Below are 16,898 nucleotides of genomic sequence, written 5' to 3' on the forward strand. Positions count from 1 at the left end.
TTCTTGAAGGTCGTTCTTTCTTTTTTTTTACAGTTCTCGTTCATGATGCTCTTCAGCAGTTAAATGAACTTAACACTCAGTGGTGTAAAATAACCCCAGTGTTGTTGTTAATAACTAGAGTTGAGTGTGATTGTGTCATCTTTACTTTGTGTAAAGTAAAAAAACAACCATTCTCTATTGCAGGTTGATTTTCAGAAATGTTTGTTTATGCATGTACAGTTGAAGTCGGAAGTTTACATACACCTTAGCCAAATACATTTCAACTCAGTTTTTCACAATTCCTGACATTCAACCCTAGTAACAATTACTTGTTTTAGGTCAGTTACGATCACCACTTTATTTTAAGAATGTGAAATGTCAGAATAATAACAGAGAATGATTTATATCAGCTTTTATTTCTTTCATCACATTCCCAGTGGGTCAGAAGTTCACATACACTTAATAAGTATTTGGTAGCATTGCCTTTAAATTGTTTAACTTGGGTCAAACGTTATGGGTAGCCTTCCACAAGCTTCCCACAATACGTTGGGTGAATTTTGGCCCATTCCTCCTGACAGAGGTGGTGTAACTGAGTCAGGTTTGTAGGCCTCCTTGCTCACACACGCTTTTTCAGTTCTGCCCACACATTTTCTCTAGGATTGAGGTCAGGGCTTTGTGATGGCCACTCCAATACCTTGACTTTGTTGTCCTTAAGCCATTTTGCGACAACTTTGGAAGTATGCTTGGGGTCATTGTCCATTTAAAAAGACCCAGTGCGACCAGGCTTTAACTTCCTGACTGATGTCTTGAGATGTTGCTTCAATATATCCACAACATTTTCCTCCCTCATGACGCCATCTATTTTGTGAAGTGCACCAGTCCCTCCTACAGCAAAGCACCCCCACAACATGATGCTGCCACCCCTGTGCTTCACGGTTGGGATGGTGTTCTTCAGCTTGCAAGCTTCCCCCTTTTTCCTTCAAACATAACAATGGTCATTCTGGCCAAACAGTTATATTTTTGTTTCATCAGACCGGAGAACATTTCTCCAAAAAGTACAAACTTTGTCCCCATGTGCAGTTGCAAACCGTAGTTTGGCTTTTTTTATGGTGGTTTTGGAGCAGTGGCTTCTTCCTTGCTGAGCGGCCTTTCAGGTTACGACGATATAGGACTCGTTTTACTGTGGATATAGATACTTTTGTACCCATTTCCTCCAGCAATGTCCTTTGCTGTTGTTCTGGGATTGATTTGCACTTTTCGCACCAAAGTACGTTCATCTCTAGGAGACAGAACACGTCTCCTTCCTGAGAGGTATGACGGCTGTGTGGTCCCATGGTGTTTATACGTGCGTACTATTGTTTGTACAGATGAACGTGGTACCTTCAGGCGTTTGGATATTGCTCCCAAGGATGAACCAGACAGGGTTCACAGGGTTCAATCCTCGGGCCGACTCTTTTCTCTGTATATATCAATGATGTTGCTCTTGCTGCGGGCGATTCCCTGATCCACCTCTACGCAGACGACACCATTCTATATACTTCCGGCCCGTCCTTGGACACTGTGCTATCTAACCTCCAAACGAGCTTCAATGCCATACAACACTCCTTCCGTGGCCTCCAACTGCTCTTAAACGCTAGTAACACCAAATGCATGCTTTTCAACCGTTCGCTGCCTGCACCCGCACGCCTGACTAGCATCACCACCCTGGATGGTTCCGACCTTGAATATGTGGACATCTATAAGTACCTGGGTGTCTGGCTAGACTGTAAACTCTCCTTCCAGACTCATATCAAACATCTCCAATCGAAAATCAAATCTAGAGTCGGCTTTCTATTCCGCAACAAAGCCTCCTTCACTCACGCCGCCAAACTTACCCTAGTAAAACTGACTTATCCTACCGATCCTCGACTTCGGCGATGTCATCTACAAAATTGCTTCCAACACTCTACTCAGCAATCTGGATGCAGTCTATCACAGTGCCATCCGTTTTGTCACTAAAGCACCTTATACCACCCACCACTGCGACCTGTATGCTCCAGTCGGCTGGCCCTCGCTACATATTCGTCGCCAGACCCACTGGCTCCAGGTCATCTACAAGTCCATGCTATGTAAAGCTCCGCCTTATCTCAGTTCACATAGTGTAGCACCGAAAAGTGTTACCCTATGGGAACAAAATGAAGAACCCTATATGTTTCTAGCACCTTTTTTCCCTAAGAGTGTACAAAACAAGCTGTGAGTTGAATTTTGTTTGATTGGTGTTCAGTTGATAAATACAATTTTTACTTTTCAAACATTTAGAGCACCTGCTCTTTCCATGACATAGACTGACCAGGTGAATTCAATTGAAAGCTATGATCCTATATTGATGTCACTTGTTAAATCCACTTCAGTCAGTGGAGATGAAGGGGGAACAGGTTAAATAAAAAATGTTTTACCTTGACACATGGATTGTGTATGGGAGCCATTCAGAGGGTGAATGGGCATGACAAAAGATTGAAGTGCCTTTGAACGGGGTATGGTAGTAGGTGCAATGCTGCTGGGGTTTTCACACTCAACAGAAAATAAGGTCTGAGGTTAACACAGGTTTAAGACAATTTATACATTTTGTTCTATGAGATAATATCAGTCAGTTAACATGACCTTTATGAATTATGAAGCCGTTTTGTGCTTTATGTGATTTTGACTACATAAATCCTTAAAAATGTACTAAGTGACGTTAGCTGATGAAGATTCTCTCATGTGTTTACCACAGACCTTTATTTTTGGCGTTCATTCATTTCCCCATAGGTTTTGGCCAAGGAGCCATGGCGGAGTTGGTGCCTACAAAAAGACGTCATTACTATTGCTGTCTATGTCGCCAGAGGTTTTATCAGAGATCAAGTCCCTACTCCCAATGCTTTCTGAATTGAATAGTATCCAAAGTAATACAATTAACAAGCAAATTTGTGTCCTCAAAGAATGTCTTGAAAACATGGAAATGGAACCCAAAAAATAGATACTTTTGCACATTGGCCACCAGAGGATGCTCCTTACTATAACTCTGAGATGAATACCAGTCTTTATTTCTGGAAAACAGGAATACAGTTTAATACAATCCGAGATGAATTACTGGTTGTAGTTTTGGCTTGTAAACATTAAAAAAACAGATTCAACAGATAATTAACATCCAAGTTTATTACTTTAGTTTCGAAATAGAAAGTTGTTTAAATAATAATAAAGCTGTATTGAAAGAATCCACATACATCAGACATGCTATCACACAGTTAAGTAAGGAGGGTGTTGGTAGAAATGTGACCAAAGGTTTAAGAAAAGGTTTTACTAATTGGGGAAGACTAAATAACTGAAATCTTTCTGCTGTACATGTTACAGTGAGGAATAGCCCATGGTCTTGACTCTCGGTTCCATTCCATTACACACATTGGATGAAGGCGTCTTCTGTACAGGGGAGTTTTGTTATGAGCCCCGACGCTGAATCTGAACAATAATGCATTGCTTGCGGTACGGCTTTGGAAGCATAAGGACCTTATGTCATAGATCAGCAAAAAAAGGTTCAATTGATACAGACCTTGATAGGGTTAGGGTTCCCACACGGCCATATCTCTATGTTACAGCGCTTGTTTTTCGGAAAACAGGCGGAAGAGGCAACCACCTGTGCTAATTACAGAAGACGGTGCTCATAACCCCTGTGTGTAATCGTAGTTCGGGGAGTGTCGTTTTGTCAGATGAAGGCACCCATAGCTGGATCTGTGCAAAACTGCTACAGTAAGTGTATATTTTTTATTTGAAGGATTCTTTCTGATGAAGGATAAGGGCCATATGTTTCGAAAGCCGCATCGCAAGCAATGATTAACGTTTGTAGTTCAAATGAGCCACTCATGGGCGAAGCTAATAGCTGAAAACTGTAGGGAGAAGGAAGACTGCCGCCTAGATTTTTTGAGAGTCAAGTGAGGTGACACTGGAACGGGCATACAGTATGTACATAATATACACATACAGTACCAGTCAAAAGTTTGGACACAGCTACTCGTTCCAGGGTTTTTCTTTATTTGTACTATTGTAGAATAATCCAAATGATTAAATAACATATGGAATCATGTAGTAACCCAAAAAGAAGCGTTAAACAAATCAAATATATATTTTATATTCTTCAAAGTAGCCAACCTTTGCCTTAATGACACTCTTGGCCTTCTCTCAACCAGCTTCATGAGGTAGTCACCTGGAATACATTTCAATGAGCCAGCATGGCTACCACAGCATTCTGTAGCGATACGCCATCTCATCTGGTTCGGTCTTAGTGGGACTATCATTTGTTTTTCAACAGGACAATGATCCAAACACACCTCCAGGCTGTGTAAGGGCTATTTGACCAAGGAGAGTGATGGAGTGCTGTGTCAGATGACCTGGCCTCCACAATCACCCGACCTCAACAGGGTTGAGATGGTTCGGGATGAGTTGGACTGCAGAGTGAAGGAAAAGCAGCCAACAAGTGCTCAGCATATGTGGGAACTCCTTCAAGGCTGCTGAAAAAGCATTCCTCATGAAGCTTGTTAAGAGAATGCCAAGAATGTGCAAAGCTGTCATTCACGGCAAAGGGTGGCTACTTTGAAGAATCAAAACTGTATAATATATTTGGATTTGTTTAACATATTTTTGCTTACTACATGGTTCTATATGTGTTATTTCATAGTTTAGACGTCGTCACTATTATTCTACAATGTAGAAAATAGTACACATAAAGAAACGCCCTTGAACGAGTAGGTGTGTCCAAACTTTTGACTGGTACATGGCAGTAATGAACAAAAAAACAAATGTTGGGCTGCATAGTTTCCAGACTGATATCCTCCGTGTGTTAGGATGACCAAAGGAAGAGCAATTATTTTTGGTAACTCTTCAAATATTATAGAAACAGTGACATTGTCCTTTCAAGTCAGCAGGCCTAAAATTAGATCCTACTCTTCTACAATACTGTATATTTCAGTTCTAATGGAGTATTTTAATAGATGAAAGTTATAGGCTCTAATAAAATGGTAATATTGCATCTTTGATTTGGTTTTAAATATCTAAATTAGGTCTTTGCAAAATTGTGATAAGAACAGTATTAAAATGTGTTTCTTGTTATGCTTTTTTGCTCATCTCAAAAACGTAATTCATACATGATTGATTGTGCTTCAAGAGACACTGTTTCTCTGCATGGGGTTGGCATCCTCTACTGTACTCTCTAGAGGTGTCTGACTGACTGAACACAATAGCAGGAAAGAAGTTCCACTTTCTCCCGTTTAAAAGAGGAAATGTGTCGCAGCCGGTGTGTGCGCGTGTGACCCCTGGCTTTCCATTCCACTTCCTGCTAATTCTTGCAGGTAGGAAGGGTCAAGAAGAGTGTCCTACTCCAGGGCAACAGCCCTATGCTATTAAAAAAAGTGTCCCATCCGCGACAGGAGAAAAACTGTCATTCAGAGCACAGCATTTTAAAAGTGTAGGTTTTGGCAATTAACACAAATAGCTTAGAGAGTCACTCCTTATCCATAGTTCATGGTTTTCAGAGGAGGTAATATCTTATATGTCTGTTTCCAGATGGACACAAGCTCTGGGTTATTGTTGCTTGAGTAGCAGAAGAGTAAGTAGAGTTCTGTCCACCCCCTTTCCTGCTCAGTTCCATTTTAGAAGTGAATTCTGTCCACTCCCAAAACTGGGGGCACTAGGCTCATGCCAGGACACCAGAGGGCAGCATAGCTTAGCTCCAGTAAGACAGGATCTGTTGTTTCAGAGGTTCAGTTTGGTGACGGGTCGCTCCCTGCTGGTCTCAGCTGATGAGTTGACGCGTTTGCGGTTGCGTTTCATCTTGGACAAGTCCTTATCGAACACCTCCCCGGAGCGCAGGGCTGAAACGAGGTCGTCGAATTCACCGTCCTCCTCACAGTTCTCCTTTGTCTTCTTGGCTTTGCGCTCCTTCTCCCTCTGCTCCTTCAGCTGAGGGGACAAAACAGGAGGAACTTAAGTGACTCACACTTACAGTAGCATTGTATTTGGTGTATTGAGTAAATGAGCAGTACAGCAGTACAAGAGTAGTGCTCATTTACAATACTGAGTAAATGAGCACTACTCTTGACCTACATTTGAGTGTGACTCGGTCAAGAGTAGCTTGCATACTGTGTAATCTCACAAACACTAGTTTGATACCCATTTGTAATAATTGTTACATAATGAATGGGTGGTGAAATGGTGACCATAGGTGACTCTCTCTAGTGTTGTGGTTGGAGATAGACAATCTTAACAATCTAACCTGTGCTTCCATGCGGGCCCGTCGTTCCTCTTCCTCCTTGCGTCTGCGCATGTTCTCATTCTCCTGCTTAGCGTCAGCGAACGCCTGCAGGAATTGGTCGAAGATTCCAAAGAACTCGTCAGGCTGCACACGGGTTGCATCCTCTCCAAAGTGCTGCACTGCCTTCAGAAACTGGAGAGAAAACAAAGTTAGACACCAAGCACTTCAAGATGGTCAAACTTTCTTTCCTGGAAAGAAAAAGGAGTATCTGTGATCCTTCATCAAGATGTAATGAAATGCAGTCTGTGTGTCACAGGTGATTCAGTGTGAATGTAGGTGAACATTCTTTCAGTGATACACTGCCTGGTTGATTAATCTAGCTTTAAATCAGAACCCACCTGGGTTTAAATACTATTTTAAATCCTAACTAATACATTATCTTGGCTTGTCTGGCACATTGGAACCAACAGAACTGTTGCAAATGTTCACCTGGCTCTCCAGACAGGGAAGGGCAAACACTCAGTATTTGAAAGATTTCGAATAGTATTTGACCCAGGGTCTAATCCCAACAGAGATAGTGTCTTCCTCCTTGTAAAGTGTAATTTGACGCATAAATAACCCTCTATCCCCTGCACATGTATCAAATATATTTGAGGGGGGGGGGGGTCGGGGGAAACCACGCCTTTGAAACTGATAGCCTTGACCCATCTTAGTTAAACACTAACTGCCTATATTCAGAGGTTCCAATGTCCACACAGGTAGACTGTAAACCATACTGTGCTCGAGTTACTATGTCGTTGAAATACAGTGAAACACGAGGCATAGCATTCCCAGATATATGAGTTGTTTCGATCTTTAAAAGGTGACTTCAAAGCTGCAGTAAGTAGACTGTGTGCTACCTACTTGGTTATGTGGCCAAGGATAATGTTACAGGATTTGCGATGCCCATCAATTATTTTTTATAGCTCTATTAGAGCTCCTAGTTGTGGAGAGGAGGGGAAAGATGGACAACACGACCCCAACCCCATAGAAATACAACTACTAGAATGTACATTCCCATTCAAGTCAGTGTTCTGTGATGGGTGAACCAACACCCATTTTGAGTGTAACCATGAGTGTTCCTATCAAGTTGCCGTGGTCTGAAGGGCTTTGTCCTCACATACAGACAGACAGACAGACAGCATGGCCCCCAGCCCTCTGCCCCCCGTTCTCACCAGCTCCTTGGCCTCAGTCAGAGAATCATCCACCTCTGAAAAGCTGAAGCTGGCCACAGTGATGAAATGGCTCACCACAGACACAAACTTATCCCCCGAAACCTGAGGAAGACCTCTCTGGAAATCCAGCTCCTACAGGGAACAGCATTACAGGAGAATTACATGATTGCCATCAGACAACCCACAACACAAGAGCACAGTACCATGCCCTTGGTAGAGGAGTGTAAGCCTAATTACACTGCCTGAGATATCATGTGTGGCTTCATTAAGGGAAACCAACATAAAATGGCCACTCACCAGCTCCACACTCTTCAGACCAGAGCGTAGATTGTTGATGTCTTTCTCCAGCTCTGTCATACTGTGGATAAGAAGAGAAGAAAGGGAAAGAGAGGGACTGGAGTTTATTCACATGAAGCAATTACAAACCATCTGTTCTCCAATCAAGCTATTACTTAGAGACATGAAATGTGAGACAATAAAACCCAACTTCCTCCCTTCTCACTCAGGAAATAAATAGATTCAGGGTTCACAAGGTTTTAACAGAAACTAACTGAGATTATCTTTATTTGCAACATGTTTTCTTACCGTTTTAGGTTTCCTTAAATCTATGGATTATGCTGTTTGCTATACTATTGCTTTCTTCTGGTAAGACAGGAAACACCTTGACCTACCAAAGGTTCTAGGGTTCACACTTCACACTTCACACATTTGAATTAGGGGCATTAAGGACAACCTGTGCCTCTGACAAATCCAGACAATATAAATATGACCTTAGACCCACTATGTAAACAAGGTTTGTAAGGCAACACACACAGCAATACGGTCTTAACCTTTCACATTTTCCACTTAAAGTCAGGCACCATAAATTTAGCTTAGAGAGGAAGACTCAACTTTTACACTGTTGTTACAAGGTTAATTACACACAATTGCTACACAGACATGAACGCAACGTAGGTTTATGAAACAGTATCGGTAGTGCGTGTGTGTGATGGGGGTGGAGGGGGGGGGTTCTGATTCAGTCATCCTTAGCAGCAGTTCTTACTTGACTTTAGCTGCCTCTGGAACACTCTGAAGCTCCTCCTGGAACACAGCCACTTTGGGATACTTCTGCTCCAGGATGGTGATCAGGTAATGCAGCAGAGTAATGTTCCTACAAACACAAGCATCATATACATCACACACAACGTCATTCTCTTTTAAACTTAGAGTTGTGTCATTTGGACAGGTCTCCTATGTACAGTACAAGTCATTTTTCATATCAATGGAGTATATATATGATATATAAACCAGACCATTTCTTACTTGTCAATGCTGGACTTGGTGTCAGCGATCTTGTTGAGTGAGGACACTTTGAAGCCATAGGCGTTCCCCCTCTGGCCCTTGTTCATGTAGTTACCAAAGGCCAGGACCACTTCCAGAAGCTGCTTGAGGTTACGGCTCTGCAGCATCTCTTTAGAGGCCCTGGTTAGAGCTGGGGAGAGGAAGAAGTTACGAGGATGCATAGTTCAATAAAAATGTAAGTCAGTTAAGAACAAATTCTTATTTACAATGATGGTCTACCAAGGAACAGTGGGTTAACTGCCTTGTTTAGGGGCAGAACGACAGATTTTTACCTTGTCAGCTCAGAGATTTGATCTAGCAACCTTTCGGTTACTGGCCCAACGCTCTAACCACTAGGCGACCTGCCGCCCCAAAAGACATTGGTTGAATCCCAAATTGCATCCTAGTCCCTATAAAGGCTCATACATACACTACATGACCAAAAGTATGTGGAAACCTGCTCGTTGAACATCTCATTCCAAAATCATGGTCATTAATACGGAGTTGGTCCCCCCTTTGCTGCTATAACAGCATCCCCTCTTCTGGGAAGGCTTTCCACTAGATGTTGGAACATTGTTGCGGGGACTTGCTTCCATTCAGCCACAAAAGCATTAGTGAGGTTGGACACTGATGTTGGGCGATAAAGCCTGGCTCGCAGTAAGCGTTCTAATTCATCCCAAAAGGTGTTTGATGGGGTTGAGGTCAGGGCTCAGAGCAGGCCAGTCAAGTTCTTCCACACTGATCTCGACAAACCATTTATGTATGGACCTTGCTTTGTGCACGGGGCATTGTCATGCTCCTACAATGTTATTGTATGCTGTAGCATTAAGATTTCCCTTCACTGGAACTAAAGGGCTTAGCCCGATCCATGAAAAACAGCCCCAGACCATTCCTCCTCCACCAAACTTTACAGTTCACACTATGCATTTGGGCAGGAAGAGTTCTCCTGGCATCTGCCAAACCCATATTTGTCCGTCAGACTGCCAGATGGTGAAGCGTGATTCAACACTCCAGAGAACATATTTCCAGTGCTCCAATGGCGGCGAGCTTTACACCACTCGAGGCGACGCTTGGCATTGCGCATGGTGATATTAGGCTCCTGTGCAGCTGCTCGGCTATGGAAACCCATTTCATGAAGCTCTCAACGAACAGTTCTTGTGCTGACATTGCTTCCAGAAGCAGTTTGGAACTGGTTGCCAGTGTTGCATCCGAGGACAGACTATTTTTACACGCTTCAGCACTCGGCGGGTCCCATTCTATGAGCTTGTGTGGTCTACCACTATACGGCTGAGCCTTTGTTGCTCCTAGACGTTTCCACTTCACAATAACAACACTTACAGTTGAGCGGGGCAGCTCTAACAGGACAGAAATTTGGCAAACTGACTTGTTGGAAAGGTGGCATCCTACGACGGTGCCACATTGGAAGTCACTGAGCTCCTCAGTAAGGCCATTCTACTGCCAATGTTTGTCAACGGAGATCACATGGCTGTGTGCTCGATTTTATACACCTGTCAGCAACATGTGTGGCTGAAATAGCCAAATCCACTAATGTGAAGGTTTTTGTATATATAGTGTACCTTTTAACACCTTAGATAGCATTATATCTGCAGGCTTTGATTATTGCCAGCATCTCTCATTAGAGTATGTTTACATTTGATTCCAAAGTCCAATCAGTTATTAAAAAGGTTTAAAGGTAGATAATTTGAGCATCGAACATTGTAAAGAAAATCCTACCTTCAACTTTAGGTTTGACTTCGACGATTCTTTCAGCAAACTTCTTTTTGAAGTAGAGGGACTGCAACCTCTGCTGGTAATGGTTGATCCTGTATTTTAGTTTGAAGTGAAAAGGTTCATTAGGAGTTTACATAGATACAACGCTCCACTGAAACGGTTTGTGTAACATATTACACAACGTCCTAAATGAAGGGCATGAACTTTTGAATAGAAAGACAGTTTTTGGGGGTTTTGTTCATACATTTAAACAACAATCGGGGTTAAATGACTTTGAACTCATTCTGAAGGTTTTGTGACAAAAAAAACCCATCTTTGCAACATCTTTTACAAATGATCTTACTGGATTAAATACCCAACATGGAAAACTCAGAGCACATTTAATAAAGAAGCTCCTTTCCTTCTCCCTGCCCAAACGCTGTTTCCATGGCTACAATGTTTTCAGGAAGCCAAAACACAAACGTCGCCAGATCCTGGAAGGAAGTCTCTATTCCCATAGTAAACGGCTTGATACATCATGGAAAAAAATGGTGCTGGTGCTACACTTGTACATTAGAACCTGCACATTGTTTCCCTTCCTGTAATCTAGTAATCCAATCTTCATTTGTAACACAGAGTGCTCATTAAAGCGAGAGCTATTAAAACAGTGAGCCCTATCCCTGGGGTTTTGTTCTTTGTTGCTGCGCGAGCCGAGAATGTCTCCCCAGGGGGGCTTCATATTAATTCATGAACAATATGAGGTACATGGAAAGTTCAGCTGCCTGCCGCCACCTACACACCAGCCTCCCCCTCAACCACAGCCTCCCCCTCAGCTTGTAGACAGTGACTCATGGTAAAGAATAATCCAAAGAAATCAACCATTTACACACACATATTATACTTAAAACATAATATTAATAATCATCATAATTTGGTGGGTGCTTATTTGTCTTGTTACACATGGTTTGAAATGGAAATGTGTTTTTTGCATGTCCCAACTCCCCCTGAGAGTGAACATTGAGCAATTAAGTCCCTTGAGCAATAAAGTGCCTTGCTCAAGGGTACAGAAAGATTTTTCACCTTGTTGGCTCAGGAATTCAAACTAGTGACCTTTCGGTTACTGTCCCAATGCTCTAACCACTAGGTTACCTGCCACCACAAAAAAAACTAAACAGTTTGGGGGCTGAATCTCGTCAGTATAGTCCATAGTGAATTAAATGGAGAGCATCTATTTGACCTAAACAGGTCCAAATACAGTGCTGTTAATTTGATTTACTAACAACGATCCCAATCCTTCTACATTCTCCCCAAACCCTCACTGGACCAATGGCCTTCACTGGCACCTTTTTAATGTCTAGAGTGATGTCCCTCAGCAGTTAGATATGCCAAAGAGATGTATGTTAAAAAGATGTTCACATCCAGCTAGCATGTGTCACTGTGTCATACATATGCTCCTGGTGTTGTAAAACAATGAGGGGATTCAATTCATCTGGCCTGGGCGCCCAGGTAGGTGTGCTTTGCACTGGGTGAAAGTTGATTACATTCGTTATGGAACCGGGCTGCCTCCGGGCATGAGCTAGGTGGCCCATTCAAAGCCTAACAAAATTCTAGCATACTGTATGGAAAAGAGATGTTGTATGTTTCTGGACGATGCACCATTCTGCCTTGTTGACAACATAACCGAGAGGCGCAGATTACTGTTCCATTTGAGAAGGGCACTCCTCCCTCACCATTCAAGTCATGGGCCATAGACCAGCATTATCGAATCCGCCCAATGATCGGTCTAAATTCCTGACATTTTATTACAATACTATAAAAAGCATGAACTGGCGCACACCCAGAGAAAATGATTTAGTGTAGAGGTGATGACTAACGGCGAATAAACTGTAAGCTATAAAACAAAGACAGTCACACACTCCATATGTATAAACTCCCAGTAATTTATTGGGTAAAACACCAAAATGTCGGCATCCACTGTGCCTTCTTCAGGGTGATACTATAAACACAGAACGTGTTGTTACAGTAAACCAACAATGGAGTCAGTCCCTGATGAAGACTACTTTTAAACAATTAAGTCGTTTTTAAGTCAACTTCCCTTGTCATCCAAGAGCACCTGAGTATTTTCCAGTATACGAACAACAAAATAACATCCTGTGGCTAGTGCCTAATATGGGGAATGTAGTGATACACATTGTAATAGTACCAATTTTGTATTATGATACCGAAACGAAGTCCGTACCTGCTCATCTCGTAGAGGAAGCGGTCAGCTTTGGCCATGCGGTCCAGCTCATGCTTGTGCTCCTCCAGGAGATCCACGTCACTCTTCTCTGGGACAAACTTTAGCAGCTGGACAGGAACACAACAGGGGGGAGAAGACTGTTACCAAGAGATCTTGTACATCCACATGCTAATCCCCATATACAGTAGATTCACTGTGATAGCTAATGTGTGGTGAGCTTTCTGGCACAAAATGTAAGGTAAAGCTAGTTTCCACATTACTAAGTAAAGAGAGCATTCAGATCCTTTAAACCCTTGCTAAATTACCTACGCCATCCGGGCAGGGCCATGCCCCACCCCTACAAATACTCCAACCGTCACTAACCCAGTCCCCTTATTTAGGTCCCTAAAGCAACAGCAACGAAAAGTCTTATTTGAAATTACTATAGTATTTCACCTAGTAACCATCATAATTATGGGGCGACAAAAAACATGAAGGCTCAGTGGTTTTGAGAAAAGTTTAACAGGGGATGAGGAAGTAAGAAAACGTGACAAACTGTATCAAAAATGCAGAGTTTTATGGTTACACGTCATCAATTAGTCGTCATCAAAGCATCACCTGTAAGGTGGAAGCTAAATGGTGGAAGCTGCTGATACCTATCCAGACCCTTCAGATCTGCAAACATCGAAGGGTTAGGGGGATGGATCATGATTCCCCCCCCTCCCCTTGGGTTGTGCAATGGCGGAGATCTTTGTGGGCTATGCTCGCTCTTGTCTCAAGATGGTAAGTTGGTGGTTGAAGATATCCCTCTAGTGGCGTGGGGTGTGCTTTGGCAAAGTGGGTGGGGTTCTATCCTGCCTGTTTGGCCCTGTCCGGGGGTATCGTCGGACAGGGCCACAGTGTCTCCCGACCACTCCTGCCTCGGCCTCCAGTATTTATGCTGTAGTAGTTTATGTGTCGGGGGGCTCGGGTCAGTCTGTTGTCTCAGCCTCCAGTATTTATGCTGCAGTAGTTTGTGTCGGGGGGCTAGGGTCAGTTTGTTATATCTTGAGTACTTCTCCTGTCCTATTCGGTGTCCTGTGTGAATCTAAGTGTGCGTTCTCTAATTCTCTCCTTCTTTCTTTCTCTCTCTCGGAGGACCTGAGCCCTAGGACCATGCCCCAGGACTACCTGACATGATGACTCCTTGCTGTCCCCCGTCCACCTGGCCATGCTGCTGCTCCAGTTTCAACTGTTCTGCCTTACTATTATTCGACCATGCTGGTCATTTATGAACATTTGAACATCTTGGCCATGTTCTGTTATAATCTCCACCCGTCACAGCTTGAAGAGGACGGGCCACCCCACATATGCTCTCTCTAATTCTCTCTTTCTTTCTCTCTCTCGGAGGACCTGAGCCCTAGGACCGTGCCCCAGGACTACCTGACATGATGACTCCTTGCTGTCCCCGGTCCACCTGACTGTGCTGCTGCTCCAGTTTCAACTGTTCTGCCTTGTTATTATTCGACCATGCTGGTCATTTATGAACATTTGAACATCTTGGCCATGTTCTATTATAATCTCCACCCGGCACAGCCAGAAGAGGACTGGCCACCCCACATAGCCTGGTTCCTCTCTAGGTTTCTTCCTAGGTTTTTCCCTTTCTAGGGAGTTTTTCCTAGCCACCGTGCTTCTACAACTGCATTGCTTGCTGTTTGGGGTTTTAGGCTGGGTTTCTGTACAGCACTTTGAGATATCAGCTGATGTATGAAGGGCTATATAAATAAATTTGATTTGATTTATATCTGGAGTACTTCTCCTGTCTTATCCGGTGTCCTGTGGGAATTTAAGTATGCTCTCTCTAATTCTCTCTCTCAGAGGACCTGAGCCCTAGGACCCATGCCTCAGGACTACCTGGCCTGATGACTCCTTGCTGTCCCAAGTCCACCTGGCTGTGCTGCTGCTCCAGTTTCAACTGTTCTGCCTGCGGCTATGGAACCCTGACGTGTTCACCGGATGTGCTACCTGTCCCAGACCTGCGGTTTTCAACTCTCTAGAGACAGCAGGAGCGGTAGAGATACTCTGAATGATTGGCTATGAAAAGCCAACTGACATTTACTCCTAAGGTGCTGACCTGTTGCACCCTCGACAACCACTGTGATTATTATTACTTGACCCTGCTGGTCATCTATGAACATTTTAACATCTTGGCCATGTTCTGTTATGATCTTCACCCGGCACAGCCAGAAGAGGACTGGCCACCCCTCATAGCCTGGTTCCTCTAGGTTTCTTCCTAGGTTCTGGCCTTTCTAGGGAGTTTTTCCTAGCCACCGTGCTTCTACTCCTGCATTGCTTGCTGTTTGGGGTTTTAGGCTGGGTTTCTGTACAGCACTTTGAGATATCAGCTGATGTAAGAAGGGCTTTATAAATACATTTGATTTGATGGATCGGATGGGAATTGGGACCTGCTATATGGTATAAAGCCATTAAGCTGAGAGGAGGGCTACATGCTGTATGAGTGAGAGAGGAGGGCCCACCTGCTCCAGCATGTCTTTGGGCAGGTCCTCCTGTTCGTCCATAGTCAGGATGGCCCTCTTGATCTCCTCATTGGTCAGCTTTAGGCTGCAACACAACAGCATCAGCATTACCACAGAGGACTACTGTACACCAGTTCTAAATGGTCAACAAGAGAGGACACCAGTTGTAGCAGTTAATGCCTTGTTATGGGTGTGTTTACTTTTTGTTTCAAAAGTCATGTGAAATGCATTCCTGTTATGTAATGTACTGTTCTACATGTGTCACCTCAAACAATTATCAGTTAGTATCCGTTTTGAAAAGCACTAAGTGTCAGTTAAAAAGAAAGTAAAGTCCAGAACTTAAGAGTCAGAGTCAATATTTCAAGTCACAGCTATTAGAAAGAGCCAGCCAGCCAGAGAGAGCAGGTGGCAGAAAGCCTGGTGGTTCTGCTCTTTGAAAAGCTCCCTTGGCAAACAAACACCCTCATCATCTGAGCCTGAAGCCCTAGCCTACCACAGCAGACCACGGTGCTTTCTGACAGGACTTCTCACAGTCCAAATACCTGATTTAGGCACACACTAATGACAGAGCAATTAAGATTCAGTCATGTCAATTTTATTAAAGAAATGTACATGTTAGCCTTATTCAAAGTGTTGGCTCAGTCTGAAAAGGCTTGTTAATGCATAATTGACACCACTTTGCAGAAATAAAACATTTTCAGGTCTGCAAGTTCGAAAAAAGGAATGAACCGCTGTTCATAAACCACAAATATTGAATGAGACTTTAAATACAGGAAGCAATCAAAATAGCTTGAATCCCTTAAACTTTCAGGTTTCTTTTACAAGTGTTTAAATTGAAGGATAGCTACATGAAATTAACTTAGTAGAAAGGACACAGGCCTCTGTTTGTGGTTGCTGCCATGGAGACCAGGGATGACAGTAATGAAGCAGCAAATAGTTCCTGGCCAACATCATCCCGTTACAAAGTACATATTTTATTCTTGGCTGCACTTGATGTTTAAACACATTGTCAAATATGAAAAATGATCTCTCAACTTGAGTCGAAGTTGATGTAAATACAGAATTGCTCAAATGGTAGATTAAATACGAATTGAATGTACACACTTGGCTGTGTACATTAACAAATGAAGTATGTGTGTGTTTGTACGCGTACATGTATGTGTGTGGAAAAAGACATTTCAAGCACCCATCAGATGGACACGATCACAATAAGTGATCTCCACTAATATAAGTAGGACATACTTCTGCAATGATGTCATGGGGTAGAAAGGTCAAATACTAACCGAGAGAGGAGGATGTTACAGTTCTGGGCTCTGCGACCGTCAATGACTGACAGCTCCTTGACCTTCTTGGAGGTCACAGTATCATCTTCGGACTCTTTCTGGAAGGAGAACATTTGGGAGGGAAGGAAGAGTTTGAACATGAACCGTAATTAGCTGAACTTCACATTCCGTTCATGTAAACAGAATATTGTATAATTTATCACACTTAAGGCACTTTGGGATGGAGGCTAGCACGCAGAACAGCTCATTCTTTTTGTACTACTGTACATGACCTTAAATTATACTCTACCATCAAGCTAGATTTAGACAGCTTTACTGTTTAATAAACACCCAATTGTAAATCACTCATCATACTTAAGCACTTTTGGATGCAGTATTTGCTGAACACAGCAAATGCTT

The 16,898-nt window shown here is 43.0% G+C and overlaps 1 protein-coding gene across 4 annotated transcripts in view; it reads right to left on the bottom strand.

The window, feature by feature from the left end:
• Positions 1-4,663: 4,663 nt before the first annotated feature.
• The window catches only part of LOC124001481 (disheveled-associated activator of morphogenesis 1-like), an 85,496-nt gene continuing 73,261 nt past the window's right edge, over positions 4,664-16,898 (bottom strand). For all 4 annotated transcript variants that reach the window (XM_046308286.1, XM_046308287.1, XM_046308288.1 and 1 more), the window contains 10 exons: positions 16,500-16,597; positions 15,217-15,301; positions 12,722-12,828; positions 10,507-10,595; positions 8,755-8,923; positions 8,495-8,602; positions 7,750-7,810; positions 7,453-7,584; positions 6,260-6,430; positions 4,664-5,946 (listed from right to left, as the gene is read on the bottom strand). In XM_046308286.1, coding sequence (XP_046164242.1) covers positions 5,740-5,946; positions 6,260-6,430; positions 7,453-7,584; positions 7,750-7,810; positions 8,495-8,602; positions 8,755-8,923; positions 10,507-10,595; positions 12,722-12,828; positions 15,217-15,301; positions 16,500-16,597 — 1,227 coding nt within the window. In that variant the 3' untranslated portion in view covers positions 4,664-5,739. The remainder of the gene's footprint in view (positions 5,947-6,259; positions 6,431-7,452; positions 7,585-7,749; positions 7,811-8,494; positions 8,603-8,754; positions 8,924-10,506; positions 10,596-12,721; positions 12,829-15,216; positions 15,302-16,499; positions 16,598-16,898) is intronic.

Source organism: Oncorhynchus gorbuscha, linkage group LG17 (assembly GCF_021184085.1).
Source record: "Oncorhynchus gorbuscha isolate QuinsamMale2020 ecotype Even-year linkage group LG17, OgorEven_v1.0, whole genome shotgun sequence".
Taxonomy (NCBI): Eukaryota; Metazoa; Chordata; class Actinopteri; order Salmoniformes; family Salmonidae; genus Oncorhynchus; species Oncorhynchus gorbuscha.